We start from the raw sequence: 22770 nt of genomic DNA, 5'->3' as shown, positions 1-22770 counted from the left end.
ATTTTTGCATCCCCCACCATGTCCAGTTTCACCCCTCAAATATTTTCAGGGCTCCTTTGTGCAGCACTGTAGTCATCCATTTTTTCTGACATTTATTCTGAGCACTTCCTTTGTCTTAGATGTCTGGAATAGGTTTATTTACAGATACATCACCGGCACACTCCCAGTAAATCCCTTGGGTTATGTCCTTTCGCAGTATTTGCCCCACTTTTTGCCTGACAAAATAAATGAACATAGAGCTGCATACCACATCCAAATACATTGTAATAATTAAGGGCCATTCATAGTACCTACCCCTAAACTTAACTTCCCCTTTAAAAACAGCACAAAGTTATTAATATTGTATACCATGGTTGGGAGTGTGTTTGAAGATTGAAGCGCAGCCTTTGATAGCAATATTAAACCATCTGAGTGTAATATCATGGGAACCTCTCACTTGCTTATAGCATTATAATATATATTTTTAAAAGTCTTGTAATTTGTTTTTGAACTGCAAAATGATCCATTTTATTTTATCCCACTGTGAATCAAGATAGATTTATTCTGTAGTCAGAACATCATAATAGCTACCTTTAACTCTCTTTAGCATCGCACCAACTTAGTTGAAACTATATGTAACATTATCATAATAGAGTGAGTAAAAGGTTATTATTTCATCTTTGGGGTTCAATTGACATTCAGTAAACCAGCTCAGTCTCATTTTCATGGTTTCTTACATTGATTGCCTTAATTACAGTGCATTGCAACATTCCCAACAGTCAAGAATGTAAGATACTTCCAGGCATTTGTTTTGCATTTCTTTTTCACAAGCTAAAACATAGATGACATTGGGGCTTTGACCCATTCACCCTTTGTTATTTTAAACTAGTGCAGTTTAAACAAGGATTATCTGTTTCTAACACTCCACTGATTAATGGTAAACACTTTTGACTCAATTTGAGATTGAGCACATGGACAAACAGGAATTGAAAAGCAGGAACAAACAACAGTGGAGATAAGGTGACACAAGGCCTGACTTAATTAGAGCAGATTTTATCAAGCTGGCTGTGTGCAGTTTAAAATCCGACAGCGGGCTCGGTAATGGTCTGAATAAACAAATGGTGTAAGAATTCTGTGGCATCCTTGCACAAAAAGGGGGAAGTGCTCTTGTACTGCTGTGAGCTCACATTTGTTCAGAATTTACTACTGCTTCAAATTAAAATGCACCAATTTTTATCCAGCCTTTTGGACCTCTACGTCCAGGTCATTTCTTCTATTGTGCACCAAGGGACAGACTTCTATTCAAACTATTTCTCGTGTTTAGGCAAGAATGAATGCTTGTGTTCTCTCTCCAAAGGGTTCCGCAATCATTTTATTAAAACCACATTGTGTTGAGTCGAGGGTGACCTCACATCATTTGATTTTTCCTTAACGTGTTGTGTTTTTTTTCCAGAACGTTTCCTCATCCTTTAACGATACTGGTAAAGAATGAGTAATCCTCATGTGTTATTTTTAATTGGAAGTCCAGCTTAGCTCATGAGACTTATTCTTTCACAACGTAGTGAGAGTTGAGTTTACACGATAGGAATTCAGAGAAAAAAGCATCACATACTAATCCAGGTTTTGCACAGCTCCCTGCTGTATCTTCAGGGAGATAGAGGATCCCTCGTACTGTATGTAATGGGTAAAATTCTCAAGATTTATATGAAAACAATGTAAAGATATTTCTAGCTATTCCCCTCTGTTATGAAAATACATAATGTTTTGACTTTTTGGGCAGGGGATAACAATGCATTTCCCATTCAAAAGATAGTAGATTTCAAAAGGTATCCCCAAGGCAGTAGAAGAGCTAGGTTTGACTGACTGGGGGTTGGGGAGTGTCAAACTCTAGGTTTGGGAATAAAAACAGAAAGTGGTGGAAATACTCAACATGTCAGGCAGCATCTGTGGAGACAGAAGCAGAGTTAACGTTTCAGGTCTATGACCTTTCGGTCAGAACTGACAAAGGTTAGAAAAGAATTAGGTTTTAAGCAAGTGGGTGGGGGGGCATGTGGTTTGGTGGGGAAGAGAACAAAAGGTAAGGTGTGTGATAGAACAGAGGGCAGGAGAAATTAATTAACAAAGATGTCATGGGACAAATGCAAAGAGAGTGTTAATGCACGTGTTGAAAGACAAAGCATCAGTCCAGAGAGAGTGTTAATGGCAGGGTAATGAGCAGCTCTGTCCAAAAGCAGAATGCCCTCACCCCTTCTGCTCCCTCTCAGAATCGCGACAGAGTTCCCCTTGTCCTCACTTTCCATCCCATCAGCCTTCACATCCAAAGGATCATCCTCCGCCATTTTGGCCAACTCCAGCGTGATGCCACCACCAGACACATCTTCCCTTCCCCTCCCCTGCCAGCATTTTGAAGGAACTGTTCCCTCCTCGACACCCTGGTCCACTCCTCCATCATCCCTGACACCTCGTCCCTTTCCAGGGCACCTTCCCATGCAATCACAAGAGGTGTAATACCTGCCCCTTTACCTCCTCTCTCCTCACCATCCAAGGCCCCAAACACTCCTTCCAGGTGAAGCAGCAATTTACTTGCACTGTCTTCAATTTAGTATACTGTATTCGCTGCTCACAATGTGGTCGCCTCTACATTGGGGAGACCAAACGTAGATTGGGTGACCGCTTTGTGGAACACCTCCACTCAGTCCGAAAGCATGATCCCGAACTTCCAGTTGCCTGCCATTTCAACACATCAACCTCCTCTCATGCCTGTCCTTGGCATGCTGCAGTGTTCCAGTGAACATCAATGCAAGTTCAAGGAGCAGCACCTCATCTTTCAATTAGACGCTCTAAGCCTTGAGTTCAACAATTTCAGAGCATGACTGGCCTTTTTTTATTTTTCTATTTTTTTATCATTTTATTTTATGTTATTTTTTAACCATGTGCCTGTTTTACATATGCTTTTGGACAGAGCTGCTGATTACTCTGCCATTAACACTCTCTCTGGACTAACGCTTTGTCTTTCAGCACTGGCATTAACACTCACTTTGCCTTTGTCCCATGACATCTTTGTTAATTGACCGCAATTGTTGACAACGCGATCGGTAGGTGGCGCTGTTTTGGCACATGCGCAAATACAGCATGTGCCACGAAAACGTCACAGCTTGCGACTGTAGCAGCTGCCAGGACTAAAGATGGCGCTGCTCAAAGAATCACAGAGATGAAACCTAACAAACACGGGGCAGAATACAATGGCCGGAGTGAGAGAGCGGAGCGGGCCGGGGAGAGCAGCGCGGGGGGCGGGGAGAGCAGCGGTAGTGGTGCTGAGGGGGGGGGAAGAGAGAGAGGGAATTGGGGGGGGGGAAGAGGGAGAGGGGGGGGAAGAGGGAGGGGGGGGAAGAGGGAGAGGGGGGGAAGAGGGAGGGGGGGAAAGAGGGAGAGGGGGGGAAAGAGGGAGGGGAGAAAGAGGGAGAGGGGGGGAAGGGGGGAGAGAGGGAGGGGGGAGAGAGGGGGAAAGAGGGAGAGGGGGGGAAAGAGGGAGAGGGGGAAAGAGGGAGGGGGAAGAGGGGGAAGAGGGAGGGGGGAAGAGGGAGGGGGAAAGAGGGAGGGGGGAAAGAGGGATGGGGGAAAAGAGGGAGAGGGGGAAAGAGGGAGGGGGAGGGGGGAAAGAGGGAGAGGGAGGGGGAAGGGGGAAGAGGGAGAGGGAGGGGGTAAAGAGGGAGAGGGGGGGAAAGGGAGAGGGAGGGGGGAGAGGGAGAGGGAGGGGGGAGAAGGGGGAAGGAGGGAGGGGTCAAGGAGGGAGGGGTAAAGAAGGGGGGAGGGGGAGAGCTGGGGGAGAGCGGGGGGGGAGGGGGAGAGGGAGGAGGGGAGGGAGAGGGAGGAAGGGGAGAGAGTGGGGTGGGGGGGAACAGCGGAACGGAAGAGGAGTGCCTTTTTCTGTGCATGCGCCATGAACACAACAGCAAAAGACTTACTGGCCAGTCCCTGGACCCGGTGACACCAAGGTCTTCGCACGCTCGCTCCCCGCGGCTCTCTACGGCCTCCCACTTCCGGCCCTCTCCATTCAGCCGTTCCCTCCAGCTGCGGATGCCCAATCCAGTTGCTTTCTCCCCTACCCAGTTGCTTTCTACTTCTCCACAGTACTTCAGGCATTGCAACTGTCTGGTCCCGGCATTTTGCATGCTCCCTCTCCCCACCCCTCCCCGCTCTCCCCACCCCTCCCCCTCTTCACCCACCCCTCCCTCCCCCTCTTCACCCACCCCTCTATCCCCCTCTTCACCCACCCCCCCTCTACCCCCCTACCTCCACCCCTCCACCATAGTTGAATATCTGAAGTGCAGTTGCAAAGTCGGGGAAATAGCATGCAAAACAAAACCTCAACAATTCTGGGTTTAATTATTGAAAAGTTTTATTAAGTTCATTAAGTATCCGAGGAACTGCTGTGCATGGATACATGAGTGTTGTGTCCAGCATTCCCTTTAGACAGACAGGCCGAGTCTCTGCTATGCACAGCTAAAGAGATTGTTCCTGGAGAGCCTTGTGGTGAATGAACGCTTGGCTCTCTTTTCCACTACTGTATTGTCCATGTGAAGAAGGCAAAGTCACAAGAGTCTGAGCTCAGTCTATTCTTGGTGGATGTTCCCCAAGCGCATCCCAATGTGCATTCCCAATTCATCCATAAATGCAGTGTTCCTTTCCACATCGTGATGAGCTCCGCAGCATGATCCAGTTGCCTTCGTTACTTGAATGCTGACCGTAAGTCTCGAGGATTGTTTTCTCGACGGCATGTTTTACATGAAAAGACGAAAAGCAAATCAGAGTCAGAGCTTGCCTCCCTCCATCCACTGAAATTACTGTTGTGCACACCTTTTTAAGTTCTGCAGTGAAGGCACCAATTGATAACGTCGCCAATGAAGCACTTAGTACCCACCTCAGATGCAGGAATCATCACATCTTTGCGTCATCTCCTGCACTGCCTCCTTTGCTGGAATGCCGTCCTTAAGTGTCAAGGATTGTTTTCTCAAGGGCACATTTTACATGAAAGGAAATAATGAAAGAACATCAGTGTCAGAGCTTCCCTCCCTCCAATGAAATTACTGTTGCGCATGCTTTATGCTCTGCAGTATAGGCCAATGAATCACTTAGTACCCACCTCAGCTGTAGGAGTCAGGATGATGTAACTGCCCCTATCTCGTGATGGTTCAATGCTGCTCTCAGGGAAAACATGAATGATGTGAGGGTGCTGGAAAAAGAAGCACATTTCTTTTGGACTATGAACATAAAGCAGGCCATTTAGCCCAGCTGTTCCCTGCTAGTGGTTATGCTACTCGTGCGTCTTCCCATCCATTCCCATTTAATCCTGCCTACTACTATCAGCATCATCTTCCATTTCTTTCACTCTTATCTACCTTTGCCTTAAAGCAACACTGAGGATGGAGAATGGTGTGGCTGCACTCCCACCTCACCAGTTGTGTACGCAGCAAGAGCATTCACATTTGTGCTACCACTGGACACGGCATGCTTGTTTCTTTTAGTGCTCAGTCTCTTCTTGCTGAATGTTCCCCAAGTGCTTGACCCCTTTGGACGCCTTCTCTGCTTGATAGGCAGCAGCTGGCAATTGCGAAGTCTCACAAGGCTCTGCATGGTTGTTTCAAGGGCGGATGGGGAAACATGTGGCTGTGTGTCCACGTGCACTGCTCGGATGGGTGCAGGAACAGGTGACTGTGTGTCCATGTGCACTGCTTGGATGGGTCCAGGAACAGGTGACTGTGTAACTGAACAGCAAGGAGAGGGTACCGCAGGTGGGGGAAGTGGAGCTTTGAACAGGCAGGCGTATGTATGGTCCATCAGATCATTAGGCCAGGGGTTGAAACGCTCAGGATCCATGGATTGTGGCACGCACATGTCCAGCGCATGGCCACCTCCATCCGAAGGTGCTTCCGGGCAATTGTTGGGCAAATTAATTGGCTCCATCTCATCAGCTAGTCCTTGTGTTTATGGCGCATGCACAGAAAAAGGCGCTCCTCTTCTGCTCCGCTGCTCCCCCCTCCCCCCCCGACCTCCCTTCCCCCCTCCCTCCCGACCTCCCTTCCCCCCTCCCTCCCGACCTCCCTCTCCCCCTCTTTCCCTCCCTCCCTCCCTCCTTCCCTTCTTCCCTCCCTCCTTTCCCTCCTTCCCTCCCTCCTTTCCCTCCTCCCTTCCCTCCTTTCCCCCCTCCTTTCCCTCCTTCCCTCCCTTGAAATGTTTTCAAACCAACTTAACAACAGGGACTGGAGCACATGCGGTGCCCCAGACAATGTAAATATTTTCAGAGCAACTTACCTTGGAACAATCTCCTCTGTCTAATAAAAATGAAGCAAATGTCCAAAATGACTAAATAATTGAGATAAAATGCCCGAAGAAACCTCTCCTCCTTCCATTTTCAAAAACTCGCGCCGAAGCTTTCGGAAGATTGACGCACATACGCACACGGGCTCCGGCCATCTGCGCATACGCTGCGGTCCGGCTTGTCAGGACCAGTTTGCGCATGCGCAGAGGCCAACCTGGCGTGTTCCCCGAGGAAGATGACGTTACGTGATGACGTCATCTGCGCATGCGCAAACTGGTCCTGGCAAGCCGGACCGCAGTGCATGCGCAGAGGGCCTGAGACCGTGTGCGCATGTGCGCACCGCGGCGCATTCTGATGACGTAGCGTTGTCATCAATCACTTTGTTGTTAATTAATCTCTCCTGCCCTCTGCCCTATCACACACCTTCCCTTTGTTCCCTTCCCCACCAAACCACACCTCCCCCCTCACTTGCTTAAAACCTAATTCTTTTCTAACCTTTGCCAGTTCTCATAAAAGGTCACAGATCTGAAATGTTAACTCTGCTTCTCTCTGCACAAATGCTGCCAGACCTGCTGAGTATTTCCAGCACTTTCTGTTTATATTTCAGATTTTGAGCATTGCAGTATTTTGCTTTTATTATCGAGTTTTGGACAACTTGGCAGGACTGGGAATGAGCTGAGAACTGGGGAATGCCAACATACCTAGTGCAAAGGGCGAAGAGGAAACTGCACTGACTTTCAGGCCAACTCCTCTAGGCTGAAGTCCGGTGACAGAGGTTCCTGGGAGAAAACGCAGTGCAGGCTGACCTCAAAATGACTGGGGGGAAGTCATGACCCCTCAACAACCCCATCCCCACCCAAACTCTCTCCACCACTTCCCCCAGGCTGTGGTCAGGGTTCAAGACAGGAACACCTGGGCCTGGTGGGATGCAACACAACTTGCATGTACTACACACATCCAGCACAGGAACAGAAGAGTGCCAGGAAAATTGCCCCATCATTCTTTTGAAGGGAATTATTATTTGTATTACTTTTGCTCCACACTCTGTACTCCCTGGGTGGAAACTTGCCACCTTAGTTTTTGCATGAACAGCGGGCTGATTTCCGGGTCAGAAATCTGGACCCGCGAGCAGCAGGCCTTCCGGTTGAACTTTCTGGAAAGTGTCCAGTTAAGAACCTACCTCCGGGATTGCTGTCCAATTTGGGATGGCGGGCAGGATGACGAGTCAGGATCGCAATTGAGTGCGTAAGATTTAAAGGGCCACTGGCCGTTGGGGAGATGGTGGCGTAGTGGTAATGTCATTGGACTGGTGACCTAGAGGCCCAGGTTAATGCCTTGGGGACATGGGTTCAAACCCCAGTATGGCAGCTGGTAGAATTTAAGTTCAATTAATTATTAAATTCAATTAATACATTTTTTAAAATATGGAATTGAAAGCTAGTCTAAGTAATGGTGCTATGAAACTATCATCGCTTGTTATAAAAGCCCATCAGGTTCATGAATGTCCTTTAAGGAAGGAAATCAGCTGTCCTTATCTGGTCTGGCTTACATGTGACTCCAGACCCACAGTATGTGGTTGACTCTTAGCAAGCCACTCAGCTGGCAAGGGCAATTAGGGTTAGGCAACAAATGCTGTCCTTGCCAGCGACGCCTGCATCCCATGAAAGAATACAAAAAGGCAGAAATTTATGCTGTGGTGACCTGGAGGAGCTACTTCTGAAGAAAATGGAAGGGAGACAGGAAAGGTCTGTAGCCAGGTGAGTTGTGAAAGTCTCCTGCTGGAATTGCCATCAATTTCCTTACCAAGACGTCGATCATTAATATCACCGTCAATAACCTGCTCCTGTCAAGCCTCTGCCAATGGCTGACCTCAGACTTGCCACCTTTTCCCTTTATAGTAATGAGTACATGTCAATTGTAAACCTCAATGACTTCCCGCTGTGCACTTGCCTCCTCTAAGTTGGCGTGTTCTAGATGCTGCGTGTGACCCGTCTGCTGTTGGCAAATAGCCAGGCAGGCACAAAATTTCTCTCAATTGCCTCCTTAAATACTTTAATTGCCTTCCCATTGCTGCTGCGCAGGTTGCCAACTAGAATCCCAACCCACCCTGGGAAAGATGGAAGGAAGCAGGAAGACATCGGGATATTGGCCTGATAACCTTTTTCCCAATTTTCCTCACCCCTCCGCCTCCAACCCCGCCTCCTGCAGCCTGGGAAAAATCTCCCCCTCTCCCCCCATATCTTTACCCATGAAGTAAAAGGAGGCAAAAAGGAAATAGTTAAAAAACAGAAAATACTGGAAATACTCAGCGGGTCTGACAGCATCTGTGGAGAGAGAAAGAGTTAACGTTTCAAGTCAGTGACCCCCATTTACTCTGACTCTCCACACAGGTTGCCAGACCTGCTGAGTATTTCCAATATTTTCTGTTTTTATTTCAGATTTCCAGCTTCTGCAGTATTTTGCTCTTGTGTTAATATTTAAAGCTGTGTTTAGAAAAAAAAGTTTGGTTAAAACAGTGAGCCAAAACTTGCTTTAGCTCATGTAATTCTGATCAGATAAAAGCAAATTTTATATTAAGAAAGGAAAACTTGCATTTATATAGCACTCCTCACAGTCTCATAATGCCCCAAAATGTTTTACAGCCAATGGTGTTCATGAAATAACCTTTTTGATTGAATAAAAGTAGTTGTTTGAACAACACATAGCTAATTCGCATGTCTAATCATGAAAGAGAGATGGAGAGAGATGTGGCTAAAAAAAAAAGTCAGCCACAGAAATACATTATCGGCACCCAAATGGTGAGATTTGCAATGAAAAGTGGAATTGCCATCTTCCTTGTGATGCTTTCAGAAATGTTTTTATTTGCAGAACTGAGAATGTGAAGTGCACACAATTATTTTCTATAGTAGACAAGGAAAATAATATTTTCCAGAAATAACGTAGCTCACTGTCATTGAGCGCATCTCTGAGAAACTTCTTTCCAAATTTCTTTAATGGCAACACATAGTCCTTCTGCACTTCTAGATTCCAACTCACTAGGAACGACATCAGAGAGATCTGTTAGGATCTATACAGAAATGTGGCATGTACCATGTATTCACCATACCTGCAGAAACTCCATCCCACAAAAATCCCTAATTGGCTGTCATTTTCCAGGAAAACATTCACTTCAGTGGTTTTGAACACAGCTTCTTTCCAAATCCTTTCAGTGGCCATGTGCATTCCTCCTCCTCTCCCATACCCCAGAACCCATGCTCATGACAGTTAACCTGCAGCTTACCATTCATAAATTTATGGGAGATCTACTGGTATCAAATCAAATGATAGGAAACAAGGAGTGAAAATTCAATCCAAAGTTCAAGCAAGATTTTGAAACTGCTCAACGGTTGATTTGGTCTATATCCTCAAAACTTTGGTTTACAGTCATACAACTCCCTCCCTGGGAGTGAAGTTCTGCTCATAACATCCAGATAATAATAGTTTGACGCTGACATTATCAATATGGGGCAAACCACTATCGTTGCTTTGTATAACCAAAATAATTAGGATCTTGTGTTTGAGATGCCGAGTATTGCTGTAGCTTCACTAGGTTATTCCAACAATTTTAGACCTTGTCCAAATACAAAGAAGTAGTTGTGTGTTGACTGTTTGGAAAGTTTTTAGCATCTTTATTGTGACTGAAACAACAGGGTCTTTGTAACACTGCAGTCAGGAGCACAGGCCTTGCTTCTCTATCCTACTTACCATAGAGGGTTTAGATTTAGTTAATCAGACAGAGGTTGAAGGCTGAATTGTCTGCTTTGTTAGGGGATGTGCTGACGTATTGCTAAGAACAATTCCAACCTGATGGTTCCGGAGATGTCCTGGAGGGGGTTAAGCTGCGCAATGGGATGGCATGCTGTGGCAGGAATGGACATGCTTTAAGACTCACTAATACTTTGCATGTGACAGAATGTGTTTAATTTCCAACAAAGTCAGATGCCTAGCTACCATTTTTCAACTAATTTTTATTCTGTTTGGAAACAGAAACTTAACTGTTTTGCATCAAGGCTTTTCATGTATTTTTTCTGTGCCTGATCATTGAGATGGGTGATATAATGCCAGGGAATGGAGCACATTTTTAGATTACAGCCTTCTAGTACTCCCAGATCACATCTGGTATGGGAGATACAACATCGTCCTATTCTGTTGCTTATTGTTATGTAGCCTAACATTTCCATTTTTCTCCTTGTTTAGTATGAAGGATTGTGGATTCCTCAATTAGTACTAGATTTGAAGAAGGGCAATGATGTGTCATTAATTCTACTGCACACTCGGTGAGCCTCCTTGGGCTAATTTAAATTTAAGGCCCATAATACACTCTGGCAGATGTTAGCCTGCTGTCTAAGCAACATTGGAACATAAGAAATAGGAGCAGGAATAGGCCATACGGCCCCTCAAGCCTGCTCCGCCATTTAATAAGGTCATAACTGATCTGATCTTAGTCTCAACTCCACTTTCCTGCTTGTTTCGCACAATCCTTGACTCTCGGATAGTTCAAGGAAGGATTAAGATTATAGAGCTGGAAGGACTATGCTTTCAGACATTTCGTCCTCCAGTGCTCTTACTCTAACAAATAAATATATTTAATAATAATGCTTTGAAGTATTTATGTAGTAGCTTATGACATTGAATCATTTCAAAAGACGTTCCAATGTAACCTGCAATGGCTGGTGTTAAGTTGACAGCAAGTATAGCAGATATTCTGTGCTAGCAAAACCTACAGCATTGAGGTAAATAGCCAGTTAATTGAGTTTATTCTGCAAAAAAATATATCCAGAGTGTTTCATGTACAATTTTGTTAAACTTGGGAACGTATCATACAAGAGCTGTATTCTCTATTTATACAGAAATATAACATTTCTTAAATGCAAAATCACATGTATTGTAATATAGCAAGTGTGGGAGGCAATTTATGCACAGCAATGTGTAATGACTAGGATAATCTGTTTTATAATGTTAGTTAGTGGATAAATATTGGCCAGGACACTAGGAAGAAGTTCCCTGCTCTTCTTCGAAACTGTGCCATGGGATCTTTTATGTCCGGTGACAGGGCAGAAGGGCCTTGGTTTAACATCTGTTCTAAAAGAAGATTTGACATCTCATTCTCACAGTACTTCACTGGAGTCTCATCTTAGTTTATCAGAGCGTGGGAACATAAGAGTAGGAGTGGAATGTAAAAGTCGGTTCCACCATTCAGTAAGATCAAGTCTCTTCTTCTACCTCAACTCCACTTTCCTGCCCAATCCCCATATCCCTTGATTCCCTTTTGTGTTCAAATCCCTCAAATGGACCTTGTACCCACAACTTCTAACTCAGAAGCAAGATTGTTACCAACTTGCCATGGTTAATACTATTGATGAAATCCATGCAAATGATATGCAATTGGATGTGAAGGAACTCTCAGCCTTTACTTAGTTTATGCTTTGGACAGCTGCCTGAAGAAGATGTCAATCTAGATCATCTGTGCATTACTTTACACATATGTTCATGTAACATTGTGGAAGTAGCCCCATTGTTTATGTGTAATGTACAGTAGCCCATTACTGTGACACTGTCTGAAGTACCATGAGCACTGATATAACTTGTATAGTTGCTACTGTAATAGGGAAACTGCACAAAAGTCCTTCATAATCATCCTTTTTCTATAGTTCACAAACACAGCTTCATTATAGAAAAGCTCTGTTGTATTCCAAAGTACGAGAGCATTGCTTGATTATGATGCATGCAGTCAGAGTCTGGAACTGCCCTAATGGGGTCATCTAGAGTGTAAGCTGTGTGTCCACAATTTTTGGAATAGTTATATCACTTGTCTTTAAAATGTGCCCCATCCGGTTCAAGCAGCTTGGGTTTCATTTTAGAATGGTGTGTTATATGTTGTGTGGTCATCAGGCTACAAAAAGATTGGAAATACAATCTCTAGCCTAGCATAGCAAAAATTTCTATTGGATTGATGTAACATGGAAGTCATGTCTTGTAGACTGATACTTGGTGAAAAGCTGGATATATCAAGGAATTAAGAACCAGGAATGCCCATTAATATAGCTTTAAAGAGCTAGAACTTTGATTTTTTTTCCCCCATCTTTCTGCTCTTCAGAATAATTTTGCTTGAAAATGGAATGCTGATGTTATCATTGAAGAAATTATTTTGAAGAAAATATTGAGGCTAACTGTGTGAGGGAACCAGGTTATAATTGGTGAAGGTAGTTTGGTACAGTGCAACATCCCACAAATAATGCTGTAAAGTACTACATTCACCACATGTAGCATGATTTGCTGCCATAGTTTTTCATTTGACATATAGGGGGTGAAATGCAACTTCGGTGGGAGCAGTCTGTTATACAACTCACCCAAGTTTCCTTTCTATTGACTTCAATGCAAAGGAAAATCTTGTGAAGTGTACAGCTGAAGGTCAAACTTCCATTTTGCCTCTCTGCAAAAGTTTTCTTTCACCCCAATAAGGTCCCAGAAGCAGTCAAAGTGATAGTTTCTGAAGCAATCTTGGTAAAATTAAATTTCTTGCCCTATCTATAGTGTGCGGTTTAAACGTTATGATCCTAGATACTCTCTGGGTTATTGGCTGTATCTCCAGTGATGTAATTTTGCATCCGCTATTGGACTCAGCCTTTCATTTTGGCATAAAAACAAAAAATGCTGGAAATACTCAGCAGGTCTGGCAGCATCTGTGGAGAGAGAAGCAGAGTTAACGTCTCAGGTCAGTGACCCTTCATCAGAACGTTCAGAATGTTCTGATGAAAGGTTACTGACCTGAAACGTTAACTCTGCTTCTTTCTTGACAGATGCTGCCAGGCCTGCTGAGTATTTCCAGCACTTTTTGTTTTTATTTCAGATTTCCAGCATCTGCTTTTCTTTCATATTGGCAAGTCACTTTGACAATATCATCAAGACTCACCAGTTAAACAAAATGATTTTTAAAAGGAATGAAGAGCTAGAAAGATGGGGAGCTCTCTTGAGTTTATCCAGTGAGTAACTGAAGCAGTCAGAGTAGGAAGGTTCCGGGTTTGACTACTGATTCATTTGAGTTAGTTGATTTTAACCACAGCAGCAGTAGGAGCGCTATAATTGGCTTTAACTCCTTTGCAACAAAGAATGTAAAAACAGCAATGGATCCCACATCTGATCACTATCCGATGATCCATCTCAGATGCAAGATACACACACATTAAAAAGAGCTGCTTGGGAGAGGAATGGAGATAGCTTTCATCCAAGGAGCCAGCATGAGCTAAGAACTTCAGGAGAGGAGAACATTGGAGAAAATTGACAGAAATGCACTTTTTGACAATTGTCTTGGTTTTTAAAATTGGGATTCTGATGCATTATTAGAGTACTGGCAGTCAGTGACATGGAATAGGGCGAATGGAAGATTGATACACAATCTGCTCTGTTCACTATCTGAGCTGTGATGAGCAGGAGTTTCCATGAAGAAATATTGGGATGGGGTCATACCTAGGTGGTAATTAGCACCTCCTGGTAGTGGACATTGGCAGCAGCCTGGAAACAGGTCATGCACCCACCCTCTCAGCAGCAGAGGTGTGATGGACAGATGAACCAGTGAATAGGAGAGTAACGGACAATGGGAAGTTACGGAACAGTTAGGTTTTAAAAGTAAAAGAGCTCAAGTTTCCATCGCAAGTAAGCCTCAGGAATAGGAAGACACACATTGGCTCCATGACAGGGTAGTTAGTCTGCAGGATCTTTTGTAAAACTCTTTCTTCTCTTGGCAGGTGTTTACTTCCCATGGTCCCACTGTCATCATGCCAACTTGGTTCTGCTCTCGAGAATGGTTTGACAGCATTGGGAAGTTTGATGAAGGTGGAAAAGTGAGTACTGCAGTCCACTCTGAATAAAATGCAAAGAAAGGTTCACAGGCTTTTTTCTGGGTTATCTGCCAGTTTGGGTAGAAATAAATAAAATGGACACAGTTTCCAATTGAACTGAGTAAATCATTGGCAGCATTGCAACTTTAAAGATATCCAGTTAAATTGATTTTAATTAACCCCCAGGGACAATTGTTTCATGTGATAGAAACAGCGAAACAAAGAAAATAGGAGCAGGAGTAGGCCATTCGGCCCTTCAAGCCTGCTCTGCCATTCATTATGATCATGGCTGATCATCCAACTCAGTAACCTGCTCCCGCTTTCGCGCCATACCCTTTGATCCCTTTAGACCCAAGAGCTATATCTAACTCCTTCTTGAAAACATACAATGTCTTGGCCTCAACTGCTTTCTGTGGTAGCGAATTCCACAGGCTCACCGCTCTCTGGGTGAAGAAATTTCTCCTCATCTCAGTCCTGAAAAGTTTACCCCGTATCCTGATGTATCCCCTGGTTCTGGACTCCCCCACCATCGGGAACGTCCTTCCTGCATCTACCCTGTCAAGTCCTGTTAGAATTTTATAGGTTTCTGTGAGATCCCCCCTCACTCTTCTGAACTCCAGCGAATATAATCCTAACCGACTCAATCTCTCCTCATACGTCAGTCCCGCCATCTCAGGAATCAGTCTGGTAAACTTTGGCTGCACTCCCTCTATAACAAGAACATCCTTCCTCAGATAAGGAGACCAAAACTGCACACAATATTCCAGTTGTGGCCTCACCAAGGCCCTGTATAATTGCAGCAAGACATCCCTGCTCCTGTACTCAAAACCTCTCACGATGAAGGCCAACATACCATTTGCCTTTTTTGCCTGTTGCACCTGCATGTTTACCTTCAGCGACTGGTGTACGAGAACACCCAGGTCTCATTGCATATTCCCCTCTCTCAGTTTATAGCCGTTCAGATACTAATCTGCCTTCCTGTTTTTGCTACCAAAGTGGATAACCTCACAGTTATCTCACATTTATCCACTTTATACTGCATCTGCCATGCATTTGCCCACTCACTTAACTTGTCCAAGTCACCCTGAAGCCTCTCTGCATCCTCCTCACAACTCACCCTCCCACCCAGTTTTGTGTCATCGGCAAATCTGGAGATATTACGTTTAGTTCCCTCATCTAAATCATGGATATATATTGTGAATAGCTGGGGTCCTAGCACCGATCCCTGCGGCACCCGACTAGTCAATGCCTGCCATTCAGAAAAAGACTCATTTATTCCTATTCTTTGTTTCCTGTCTGCCAACCAATTTTCTATCCATTCGTAAATCCATGCTGACTCTATCCGATCCTACCACTGTTCTCCAACTGATCTGCTATAAAATCTTTGATAATGGACTCTAGCATTTTCTCCACTACCCACTTCAGGCTGACTGGTCTATAATTCCCTGTTTTCTCTTTACCTCCCTTTTTCAATAGTGGGGTTACAGTAGCTACCCTCCAATCTGTAGGAACTGTTCCAGAATCTATAGAATCTTGGAAGATGACCACCAATGCATCCACTATTTCTAGGGCCACTTCCTTAAGTACTCTGGGATGCATACCATCAGGCCCTGGGGATTTATCAGCCTTCAATCCCATCAATTTCCCCAACACCATTTCTCTACTAATACTGATTTCCTTCAGTTCCTCCCTCTCACTAAACCCTGTGTTCCCCAACCTTTCTGGTATGATATTTGTGCCCTCCTTTGTGAAGTATGCATTTAGTTGGTCAGCCATTTCTATGTTCCCCATAATAAATTCCCCTGTTTCTGACTGTAAGGGACCTACATTCGTCTTCACCAATCTTTTTCTCTTCACGTACCTATAGAAACTTTTACAGTCAGTTTTTATGTTTCCCGCAAGCTTACTCTTGGACTCTATTTTCCCCTTCTTAATCAATCCCTTGGTCCTCCTTTGCTGAATTCTAAACTGCTCCCAATCCTCAGGTCTGTTGTTTTTTTCTGGTGAATTTGTATGCCTCTTCCTTGGATCTAATGCTATCTCTAATTTCCCTTGTAAGCCATGGTTTGGCTACCTTTCCCGTTTTGCTTTTGCGCCAGACCGGGAATAAACGATTGTCGCAGTTCATCCATGCACTCTTTGAATGTTTGCCATTGCCTATCCACCGTCATCCCTTTAAGTAACGTTTCCCAATCCATCATGTCATTCATTTTAAAATGATAAACTCCAAAATAATAAAGCTAGATTTCACAGGAATTTGATTAGTACACACTATGGGAAGGATTTTGGGTTTTAGGTCGATGTTGGGGTCAGAGTCACAACCCCGCACTGTGACAACAACAGTCACCTGGCAGTGATTTTCCCCGTATTGGCCAATAAGTGGCAAGAGGGTGGGCTTGCCATCCAATTACGGACAGCCCTGCCGACCTCCATCCCACTTCTGGAAAAATGGCCCGGGGTGAGATGGTGCATCAAACCGGTATGCCAGCCAGCATCCGTACTCACCCCCATCTGGGGGCAAAAATCCTGCCCAAAGTGTGTAGGATAACATTTGGGCCAATGGGAGTTTTGTTCTTTTCCTATGGGGTGCCTGGCCTCCTTTGGTTAATTGCCTAGAGTGCCATCCTTGAAAGCACAGGTGGGGAATCACAGGGAAACACTGGACAGTACCTTAGGGACTGAGCAGAATAGGAGACCAAACCTGCATCATCCATCTCCCTGTAGCCCAGAATTCAGTATGTTTTGAGACACTTTTTGTACGGGGTTCTCCTCCCCCATCCCCTCCCCCCCACGCCACATTCTCTCGTTTCTCTGCCAGCTGGAGAGAGAGATTTGGGTTAGGTTTCCACACTAAACCATTATGAGGCACACCAGTAACATTGATGGTGATCTCGAAAAATACCATTTGTCAACATTTCAGCAGTAACAACACTTTGCATTTATATAGTAAGATGTCCCAAAATGTTTCACAGGAGCAGAATCAGACATAAATTGACATTGACAAAGAAGGAGACATTAGGACAAGAGACCAAACGCTTGGTCAAAGAGGTAGGTTTAAGCAGTGTCTTAAAGGAGGAGAGAGAGGTGGAGAAAAGTAATGATGTTTGGGAGGGAATTCCAGACCTTAAGTCCGAGATTGATGAAGAAGTGGTTGCCAGTGGCGGAGTCACAGAAATTGGGATGCCCAAGAGGCCAGAGTTGCAGGAATGTAGAGTCCTCGGAGAGTTGTAGGGGTATGGAGGTTTACAGACAAAGGGAGGGATTTTATCCACGAGGATAAGAATTTTAAAACAGATGCTTTGATGTGTCATCCAGACTGAAGGTTAAAAAAGAGGGGGAAACCTCTAAAGCTACATGACCTTTGGATAATAAATTCCCTCCATTAAAAAACCCTCACTCAAATTTGAAAGCAACAATCGTGTGCCTTATCTACAGTACCTATTTTCTGAATGTTTATGTTCAGTTAATGGTTCTATAGTATCACTGAGATTCATTAACGTCATACTTCAAAAGGATTAAAATGCCAAGTACTAAAATAAATTTTGCTGCAAAGGAATTTTATTTTAATTAGAACTGATCCTGGCTGATGGGGAGTTACTGGTTCTTTGTTATAAACAGAAAAGTGCAGTAATTGATGCACACTTGGACAGCATGCCAAGGCTGAGAGTGAAGAGTTGCAGACCTAGCACAAAGTGTCAGGACTGCTGAGATACTGCACATGCTACATAGGACAAGAGGGAGGGAAAGCTGGCTGTGATACATTTCCATTATCATTACAGCCCATTCCTATTACAATCAAGGTCAGTTTGTCCAAAGACCATACCAGGAATTGGTTTTAAAGGAATTCATCCCTTTCCAGTGTTACAATTTGTTCCCAGGTTTGATGGATAAAGATAAATTGTTTCCAAACCTCTACTTTTAATTCAGCAAAATCTCAGAAAAGACCGGTATAGTAAGCACTAAGAATTTCAACAAGGTCTGCTGAATTGTTAGCAGTTCTATACCTCACTAAGCACTGGAAGGGTAAAAAGAAACCTACTTGTTAGCTGAGTACATTACTGTCTTTCAGCAGCTTGATGAAGCTGTAAGGAATGGGAAAATTGCTAAATGAACAAACCTGGTCTGAAATGCAACATCGTCTTATCAGACAAGCTCTGAGCTAAAAAACATATTCTAGTATGCTCATTAAATCAGTGACATGGTAAATCTCTATGTTGCCTTATGTTCCCTATCTCTGTAATCTCCTCCAGCCCCACAACCTTCCAAGATATCTGCACTCCTCTAATTCTGGCCTCTTGTGCATCCCTGATTTTAATCACTCCACCATTGCTGGCCGCACCTTCAGTTGCCTGGGCCCAAGCTTGGGAATTCCCTCCCTACATCTCTCCGCCTCTCCACCTCACTTTCCTCCTTTAAGACAGCCTTAAAATCTACCTCTTTGACCAAGTTTTTGGTTATCTGACCATTAGCTCCTTTTGTGGTTCGGTGTCATACTTAGTTTTATCATGCTGCTGTGAAGTGCCTTGGTACTTTTTATTACGTTAAAGGTGCTAGATCTGTATAAGTTGTTGTAGTTGTTGTTGTTGCTCAATTTAAGGAATGAAGAAATCGGAAAAACATTATAAACAGATTTAATGTTTGAAGTTGTTTGTTCTCCATATTGAGAGTTCCAAACCATCAAAATAGCAATTAAATTTCAAGTCGATTCTCAGATAGAAAACTGGATGCAGGCTGAAACTGGATTGCTCCTGTAACTTCCTGGTGCCAAATTACAGAGTGGCTTTGGCCGAGGCCTAAATAAGTGCCATCAGTCTATATTTTTAACTGGAGAGTGACGCTTGGCACAAGACTTCATTTCTTCCCTGTTGTCCTTGAACATGTTGTTGTCTCCAAGATCCTTGTCCAAATCTTCCATGGATTCCCTGTTTGCATCCCTTTACTTAAGATTCCACGCTGCCCACACCACAGAAATGGAGCTAACCAAAATCAAACAACATTCTCTGTGACTGGGGTTTGTTCTCCCTCTTCATTCTCCTCAACCTCTCTGCAACGTTTGAGATGGCCTATCACACTATCCTCTTCCAACACCTCTCCTCCGTTGTCCAGCTCAGTGTAGGTTGCCCACACTTGGTACCAGACTTATCTATGTAATTGTAGCAGAGCATCAGAAAAAGTTCAGGCTTGTCAATTCCAGTTTAACTACCCTTTTAACGGCATGATAATTCTTAATTACTGTCGGCAACTTCTCTAGCACTGAACATTTACTTTTACAAATATGGAATCTCATTCCTGCAGATTTTAATTATTGTTGGAGATTCAAAACAAAATCAAAAAAAAATTATTACCTTTTCTTTCTATTTTATCTCTCTCTCTTAATTCAATCTTACATTCCCTCTCTTTTGCTTTCTGGATCTGATTTGGTATTGAACTAAATCTTTTAACTGACATTTCCTGGTTCAGTCTCTGCACTGCTCATTAATGATTCTTCAACCTGATTGGTTAAGGCAACACATATTTGCTTGCCCTGTTCACAAATGTCCCAGATTCCTTGAAGAGGATGCTTTTTTTTTGGATAATTGACTGAACAGGAGCCTTCAGTGCAAAAGTCCATAGAATGTCTATGTGCAATTACACGTGTAACGAATGGCTGGTTGATGTTCATTTGCGGTAACCACAAAGTCCAGCCCATTGGGTATTCCTTCAGGTCTGCTGCATCGCCATGATGCAATCAACTGTGCACTTGAGTTGCCAGCGGGCACCATGCCATGGTTATAAGCTTTCATTTCTGGTTTCTACACTTCCAACCCAAGCCATTCCAAGTTGAGAACATCCGTTCAGGGCAGTTTTGAGGCTTGAACTTCTGAAAATAGTTTGTCTTCTCTAGGAAATCCATGGGGCAATGTTGAAAGGTCAACAGGATGATCAGTGCTCAGTGGCTCAGATGCAGTTTGTTTGAACAATACAACAGTCTATGAAGCAGTTGTTTGAGCATTACAGTTAAATGTCTAAGGTTTTGTATGGTTTACATGCTCAAAGTTCTCATGTTGGAAATGATATTTCTTATTGATCTATTTCTATAGGGTGTCCCTGAAGATTTGTTGTTCTTCTATGAAAATCTTCGGAAGGGAGGGGGCACGTTTCGAGTGGATCACTGTCAGCTTCTTTATCGCTATCATTCGGGGGCTGCAACGCATGCTGTGCTAGAGTAAGGCTTCACAGTGGAATTTTTGACTTGTTTTGAATCATTTCACAAATCTTGTTTATGCACAGATATAGTATTGAGCTTCATTGATATGGAAATCTAGTGCTACATAAAGAAAATTAAAATCTCCATCAAAATAAACAGGAATTTGGAGCGTAGAGTTTAGTCTAAATCTCCTACTGATTGATTGGTTGCTATTGTAATGTCTGTTTTGATTGACTAATATCTGGAATAAGTAGTGTGGAGATGACGGGCTCGAAATTCTGGTCCATAGCCCCACTTCCGGCATGGCCCAGGGCAGCACCATCTTGAGAAGGGCATTTGTGCAGGTGTCCCCTGCATGTGCCAGAAGCTTCCAAGCTCTCCTATCATGACATCACATAGCCCAATTGGCTGATGTGATGCCCAAATGCCAAAAATTAGACCACCCAGGTCCATTGGATAAATTTGCTTGTCACTCACCAAAGGCGAAGCGTTTAGATGCAAGAGGGGCCCACCACTAGAGTTCCATCAAGGGCCAGGCACCCAAGTTGCAGGTAAGGTAGTTTTGAATAAGTTCTGCTATTGCAAAGTCTCTGAAGGTGGTTTGTGGTGAGTTCCTGGATTTGGCGGAGAGTTTTGCTGCATCCTCACAGGGAGGGCAGAGGATTTGGTGACCGGTCCACTGAAAGGCTCCAACAGGTACGGGGCTGCAGTTGCCGTGCATCTGGGTCTGCAGCACGACAGGGAGATGAAGCAAAGGCTGCAGGGAGGGGAATCTCTGCATGATACCCTCTTCCAATTTGGAGCCAGACTCCTCCATGCTTCTTGATAGCGACAGGATGCTGCCTGGCAGGCCAGTCTATGCACCCAACATCTCAGTGCGCATGCCCATCAGTACTCTCATGTATGCCACCCCAGATCCTCATCTGAGTCCCCTCGAGCAAAACTCGTCTGCGACTTCACCCTCCAGTGAGTAGGCACATGAACCATCCTTTACCAGTGGCCTGGTGCATCCCCATTGTGCCAGTGACTCACCACATGTTGATCCCAACTCACGACTAGCTTTTAAGTATGTGCAGTGCCAGGATCTGAGCTGGTGGCTGCGAGTGTCAGATCAAGTGACGGGGCCTCTTCATTAGTACGGCGCTGTTGCTCGCTCTCTTCCTCCTTGGCTGCTGTGGCTGGGCAGGCATTGGGTGTTATATTCTAGAAAGCCAATTGGTGAAGGATAGAACTGGAGTCAATCTTTACTCACTTTTATAGGCATTTACTTACAGATTTACACGTTACAAGCATTTACCTCCTAACCCAACAAGCACAGTTTTAGTCTGTGTCGATTTATAGGGCCATAAATGAATTCCCAGTTAAAACCCGCCAGCTGCTTACAATTAAATACAATTAATATGCAATTAACAATGGGGTGGAAAGCAAGAGTCACGCCATTTGCAGCATGTCCTTTATGCCAGACAGCAGAATGAGGGTGAACTGGGAGTTGGGAAGAGGCATAAGGGAGGATAAAAAAATTATCCTCAATGTTCTCAGCAACACCAGATTCCATGGGCTCTGCTGCTGCCAGCCCCATGCTGCAGAAAACCATCTCCTCTGTAGGGTTCAGGAGGTGCAGACGTCCTTGCTCCCCCGCCTGTGCTGCATTGCTTCATTTTTTGTATGTCACCTTTTCCTGCAAGTGGGAGGGAAGAATGCCAATGATTGTGTAGCAATATTTTTGGCTGATTCGCCTGCCATAGATGAATAGCTGGTGATATGTAGAAGCAGGGAGAGGTGGGTGTAAAGTTGGCAGCATTGGTGCGTGTGCAAGGGTGAGGTGGAGTATCTGGATGTTCTATGTGAGTCCTGAGTGTCGAGGAGTAATGCTAATTGAGTGATGGGGGTGTGGTGCATTGAGCTGCATTGGAGGTTGGTGGAGCGGTAGGTAGGAGATGTTTTGTGAAGATATATCCACTGACCTTGACCACCCATGTGGAGTCATTAGACTTCCTGTGGTACTGCTGCCAAGTCCTCTAGTCTATACACCAGGAATTGACCTTCCTGGCCACCTGCTCCCAATCCCTTCCGGGGGTTGTCCTTGAGGGCCTGCTAGCACACCATGGAACCATACGTCTTTCCTCCTGCCCACCGCCTGCCTGCACACTAAGGCATCTGTAACCCTGGAGCCCTGTTTCTGCCCTGGTGTTCCACTTTCCTTGTTTAGAATTGCAGTAATAGTGTTCAGCAGCATCCTCCCTTAAGAGAGACAGACTGCCTTTAAGAATAGAAGGCTGGTTGCACCACATGCTATAACCCATGCCGCTTGGCTTCCTGCTGAGCACAGAGGCAGCCAGGAACACAGCAGGCACTTGGCCCTATGCTCCAATCAAGTAAATGAGGTGGCAGCACCAAATTTGTGTGCT

At 44.5% G+C, this 22770-nt stretch overlaps 1 protein-coding gene across 14 annotated transcripts in view; it reads left to right on the top strand.

The window, feature by feature from the left end:
* The window catches only part of b3gntl1 (UDP-GlcNAc:betaGal beta-1,3-N-acetylglucosaminyltransferase-like 1), a 351083-nt gene that overhangs the window by 217432 nt on the left and 110881 nt on the right, over positions 1–22770 (top strand). For 13 of the 14 annotated variants that reach the window (XM_068057997.1, XM_068057993.1, XM_068057996.1 and 10 more), the window contains 2 exons: positions 14083–14178; positions 20256–20380. In XM_068057997.1, coding sequence (XP_067914098.1) covers positions 14083–14178; positions 20256–20380 — 221 coding nt within the window. Of the gene's footprint in view, positions 1–10547; positions 10615–14082; positions 14179–20255; positions 20381–22770 lie in introns of those variants that run through there. The other variant, XM_068058006.1, reaches the window with a different exon arrangement.

Source organism: Heterodontus francisci, chromosome 26 (genome assembly GCF_036365525.1).
Source record: "Heterodontus francisci isolate sHetFra1 chromosome 26, sHetFra1.hap1, whole genome shotgun sequence".
Taxonomy (NCBI): Eukaryota; Metazoa; Chordata; class Chondrichthyes; order Heterodontiformes; family Heterodontidae; genus Heterodontus; species Heterodontus francisci.
This window is presented reverse-complemented; position numbering and strand designations above follow the sequence as displayed.